The sequence below is a fragment of the Chenopodium album genome, chromosome 3 (genome assembly GCF_948465745.1).
Source record: "Chenopodium album chromosome 3, dcCheAlbu1.1, whole genome shotgun sequence".
NCBI classification, from domain to species: Eukaryota; Viridiplantae; Streptophyta; class Magnoliopsida; order Caryophyllales; family Amaranthaceae; genus Chenopodium; species Chenopodium album.
The window spans coordinates 8,668,730-8,674,456 of record NC_137836.1 but is presented as its reverse complement, the minus strand read 5'-3'; the positions used below and the strand labels follow the sequence as shown (position 1 = coordinate 8,674,456).

Here is a 5,727-nt window from a genome sequence, read left to right as displayed (position 1 = left end):
AATTAGATAGTTTTAATATTGTTTTTACTTAGTCAAACTAGTAAGTTAGTAGTGATAATAGTGGGCTAGAATTATGGGCACTATCAAGTATCAACAACAACAACCCACGTAATTAGGCTTGCATGCTAATTATTTGCTTTTGGTTTATTTTGACAGTTATTTTGTAGCCTATATAAGGCATGATTTGTTATTAGTTTATTTGAATGAGAATAGCATTAGCTTAATTCAACGTTCCTATTCTAGTTTTGCTTTCTTATTTCCAACAAATTGGTATCAGAGCCATTTGATTCTAAGGGCTTGTAAAGTTAAAAAAAAATCGTGAGAGTTCTAATGTCTACCCCAAACAACTTTTCACTTTCCATTCCCACATTCAAAGGGGATAATTATAGTACATGGGCTATCAAAATGAAATCATATTTGAAAGCCATGAGTTTATGGGAAGCAATTGAGAGTGATGTGTATCCAATTCCTCTTTCACAAAATCCAACCGTAGCCCAAACCAAAAAATACGATGAGGATATGACAAAAATTGCAAAGGCACTTTCGTGTCTACATTCGGCAGTGTCGGATGAAATATTCACAACTATTATGGGTTGTGATTCTCCTAAAGAAGCATGGGAAAAAATTAAGGAGGAGTATGAAGGAAACCATCAAACCAAACTCATGCAAATTTTAAACCTTAAAAGAGAGTTTGAAATGATGGGGATGAAAGGTAGTGAAGGTGTCAAAGAATACGGGAGTCGGCTAATGTCCATTGCAAATCAAATCAAATTACTTGGTGGAGAATTTGACAATCAAAGAGTACTGGACAAACTTCTTGTTAGTCTTCCGGAAAGGTATGAAACTAAACTTTCTTCAATTGAAGATACTAAAGATTTTTCAAAGTTGACAGTTTCGGAGTTGATCAATTCACTACATGCGGTGGATCAAAGGAGGTCCATGAGAAACGAAAATGATGAAAACAAGAGCGAAAAGGCATTTCTAACAAGGTCTCCTTATCAAAAGGGGAAAGGCAAGTCCTTCCAATGCAACATTTGTCACAAAATTGGTCATGAAGAAAAAGATTGTTGGCATAAGGGGAAACCTAAGTGTTTTAACTGTCAAAAATTTGGGCATTTGGCAAAGAATTGTAAGTCCAAAAATGAAGAGCAAGAGACCATGGCACAAGTGGCCATGGAAGAGACCCTATTTTAGAGTTGTGGGTGAGAAGTGCACCATGGAGGGAAGTACTCCAAAATTTGAAGAGTGTGTTGGTGAGATGTGCATCAACAAGTAAACATTGATGGTTGGTGATAATGTGCATCAACAACATTTGTGTAGGTGATGAGAAGTGCATCATGGATGAAGAGAAGTGCTTCATTAATTTATTTTTATCAAACTTTGAAGCAAAGGGGTGTGTTAAAGTTAGTGCTTCAAAGTTAGTTAATTAGATATTTAGTTTTAATATTGTTTTTACTTAGTCAAACTAGTAAGTTAGTAGTGATAGTAGTGGGCTAGAAATATGGGCACTATCAAGTATCAACAACAACAACCCACGTAATTAGGCTTGCATGCTAATTATTTGCTTTTGGTTTATTTTGACAGTTATTTTGTAGCCTATATAAGGCATGATTTGTTATTAGTTTATTTGAATGAGAATAGCATTAGCTTAATTCAACGTTCCTATTCTAGTTTTGCTTTCTTATTTCCAACAGCATTGAGGTATGACACGGGTTTGTTTTTAGGTTGACTAATACGGAGTAATTTTTTTTTTTTTTTTTTTTTTTTTTTTTTTTTGTGGTCGATCTACTGTCTAATATCTATGTTGTATTCGATATTAACCGATAAATATAATTTAGATCATAATCATAGTATGACTATTGGCTATGTTAATGTTAATATTGATAGATAATAGGTTAATATATTCTTGTTAATATTCTGTAAAAATATATCTTGTGTAATTAGGTTTCTCGTAATTAGGTTTGTAAACATCTATATATATCTTGTGTAATTAGGTTTGTAAACACCTATATGTCATTGGAAATTAATTAGGACGTTTATTGTTTACTTCTAACCTACAATGATAATGTGTGGCGAATCTAACGGTGGCTAAATTGTATGTAGCTAATCCTTCAAACTTATATTTGATGAAAGAGTTAATACAAAGAGTGGACCAAGATACAATCATAGTTAAAGCACACGAAAATTCATTCATTTAATCATGTAAATAGCACGAAATAACATTTAGTGCATTAAAGTTTGTAATTAAAAAAGTAAAAAACAAAAGTTTGATTAGGCTCTTTTCTTGATTAGACCAAAGGAAAAATATGAGTTGATATAAAATGAATCTAAAGTGTGTGTGTATATTGTAAAATTGCCCAATTTCGAAACTAATGGAAGACATTGGAAGACATTTTTGATGTAACCAAACATTAGAGCTAAAAAAAGACAAGGCCCTTGCTACTAAATTGAAGAATATTCCTATGATAAAATAGCCAAGTTGTAACATTTAGTCATTTGCCTTAAGAAAAATATCAGGTTTAGGATATTAAGCTATAATGGACAAATATAATCCTTTTAAAATGTCATTTTCAATTTGGTGACTGATTATGCTATACATTCCCTCTTAGGTAACTATGGAGTACTTGTTTGTGAAAATTTTATATGGACCCGAAAAATCCCTAGACAAAGTGAAACAAATGAGCCAAAGTATAATGTTGGATACATTTAGGTTTAGTCGTATAGGTGTATATAGATTTATGTCTTTATGATAAGTGTTCACTTGTTTGGGATAAGTTAGACATAACATATCATCTCTAATTCTTATTTACTAATTGTTGGGTAAAAATCTGACCCGTCTTAAATTATTTCATTCAACATGGTTAAATCTACATAGTTTTGTCTAAATTTAATACACGGAAGATCTAATATGATTTTGTCAAAATCTATCGAATGTCATATTTGGTTTGATCTTCTTGTTTAAGTGAATAAGTGGGCTTAGTTTGTATTATTATTTGCAAGATCTTGTTAGATTCAATATATTTGTCTCAATGTGCATACATTTGATTTTAATAATTATTTGCTACAAAGTATTCCATAATACCAAAAAAAAAAAAAAAATTAAAGATTAAAAAATAAAATTGTTAATCTGATTCTAACCAGATTAAATTCATAAAACAAGGTGCGGTAAAGGTAATAGTACAATCAAATTAACTAACTAACTCGACATGACTTTTAAAATATGAACAGAATTGACTTGAACACCTAATAACATGAAACCTCTATACAAAATGAATACTCCCTCCGTTATTTTTTAAATGCATCACTTTGATTTTTGCATTATTCAAATATCATGGTTGACATAATTTTTTCAACTTTATAAAATAAATAATTTTTTTTTATATAATATATCATTAGATTCGTCATAATGTCTAGCTTCATAATATAATTTTGTCATAATTTTTACTAATTAATAATTAAAGATATTAATGGTCAAATTTGCGTCTCGGCAAGTGTACCGATTAAACTGATGCAAATAAAAAAAAAATAAGGAAATACTCCATACATAGTATAATTTTTTTATTTATTAATCATCAACCAATTATAAAACATTAGCTCAAATAATTCCTGTAAAAAACTTAAATGTACATATATACACACACAAAAAAAAAAAAAAAAAAAAAAAATAGAAGAAAAATCATGGGGATCTGTGTGTACTTAACTGTAGATGTCTCCTCATATATATAATTCAGTTTGTGTTAAGAGAGTGAGACTCAAGTTCAAAATATTTTCTCTTTTACTTATTGACTTCCTTCCCAAGGGAGAGACTGAGACTGAAACTGATACTTATACTGAGATTTTTGCAGTGTCATTTTCTTATATTTCTTTTGTTTTTATTTCTTTATCTGTCAGTCAAAAAAAAAAAAAAAAAAAAAAAAAAAAAAAAACATAAGCATGACATATTTTCCTATATCAGTTTGATTCACCATTAAAGTGTAAGTAAAAAAAGCTTCAGACATAACTCCAAGTTCAATAGCTTCTCTTTTACTTACTTTGCATATTAATGTTTGTTTGTTTATGATGTGCCATCATATCATATCATATAGTATACATATCCATGCATGAATGCATGCATTATTATATTATAATGTAACATCATGCATTTATTCTCTCTTTTATTTTATTTAAAGTTTGCAGATAAAATAAATATCATAGAAAGAGTCGTGTACAACAAACAATAACATAAATGTTTTTTATTTTTGTTTTGTGTGTTTGAATGAATGACTTAACATAACACTTAGTTCTGATTCAGTAAAGAATCTTCTTATCCTCTTTGTGCATCATGCCTTCATTAGCTAGCTTGTTCTAAACATTTCTGTCAAAAATTTATGAGTATTATATTATAGCTCTTTTAATTTGTTAGTACTTATTATCAAATGGTCATTTGATTTGATATGTGTGTCTAGGGTTGAGATCAGATTCTAGATGATGTGTCAAGTCATGGAAATATAAATTAAATTATGAAGTACCTACCTCAATATCTTTAGGTGTTTTATTTGTTGAATTATTACTAGTAGAGGTAACAAACGAATCGGTTATTATTATTTTTTTGAACGGGACAAACCGGTTAATTCGACAAAGAGATTCGTCATTTGATTTGTTTTTAATTCGATTTGGTTCACGGTGTATTGTCAATTAGTTTAGTAAAAAAAAACAACAAATAAATACAATATTAATAAGATGGTTGTCATACCAAGTTGGTTTAATTAGGAACAATTTTGTCTTGGATTGAAAAAAGATCATGTATTTTCTAATAGTTAGAGTTTGAGTGTGATAGTTTAAGTTAGATACTCAAGTATAACCCAGTTTAATTTATATGGTGTGGTAACTGAAAAAATATAAAACATATTCCTAGACTCAATCATAAATTTAAGCTTTTGGTTGAGTTGGTCCTCTAACAGTAACAACTAACAAGTGTATTATACGGAGTACTAATTTAAAAATCAATATTTTTTTTTTTAATCATATACAAAACTTCCTCCTTAAAAAATTTAAATTTGTTTTAAATTATCTTGGGGATAAGCTCGATTTTACATGGATATATGAATTCATAAAACATAAACATCAGTGCATTCTATTTGGCAGGCCTAGGGTTCTTATTTACTTCAATTCCTTTATTTTCTAAGATCTTATTATTTCCATATTAATTAAGGACTTAGATCCCAACAGTTTGTCTATTATATTGATACATACATAATATAAATGGTCAATTACAAAATTTGAAAAAAAAAAATTAATGAAAATAATCTAAAGAAGAGAACCCTATATTGGGAATTGCACTTGAGATATCATTGTCATGTACAAAACGTTAACAGATGTTACTATGTTCTTTTCTTAAGAAAGCAAGAAGATATCTTTATTGTCTTGGGCTTGTTCTCCTTTCATGCAATACTTAATTTGTCTTCATCTTTTTGAGATGAAAGGACCTATTTTATGATTAAAGATAAATTCTAATTCAATAAACTAAGCTAAAATAAATATTTTATTAATCTTTATTAATTTATTAATAAAATAATCTTTAATGAAATAATCTTAATCTTTATTAATTTATTTTTAATGAAATAGACTATTCACTTCGTATTAGAATAATTGACACGGTCAAATTTGGTTCACATGACAATGCACGCACTACTTTGACATTTATAAATATGTAGAAAAATATACTCCGTATATTAGTAAGAAATAAGA

The 5,727-nt window shown here is 28.7% G+C and overlaps 1 protein-coding gene across 1 annotated transcript; it reads left to right on the top strand.

The window, feature by feature from the left end:
• The first annotated feature begins 426 nt into the window (after positions 1–426).
• LOC145624804 (uncharacterized) lies at positions 427–1,194 on the top strand. The gene has a single exon (XM_081677891.1). The coding sequence runs from the start codon at positions 427–429 to the stop codon at positions 1,192–1,194; it is 768 nt and encodes a 255-aa protein (XP_081534017.1).
• The last annotated feature ends 4,533 nt before the right edge of the window (positions 1,195–5,727 follow it).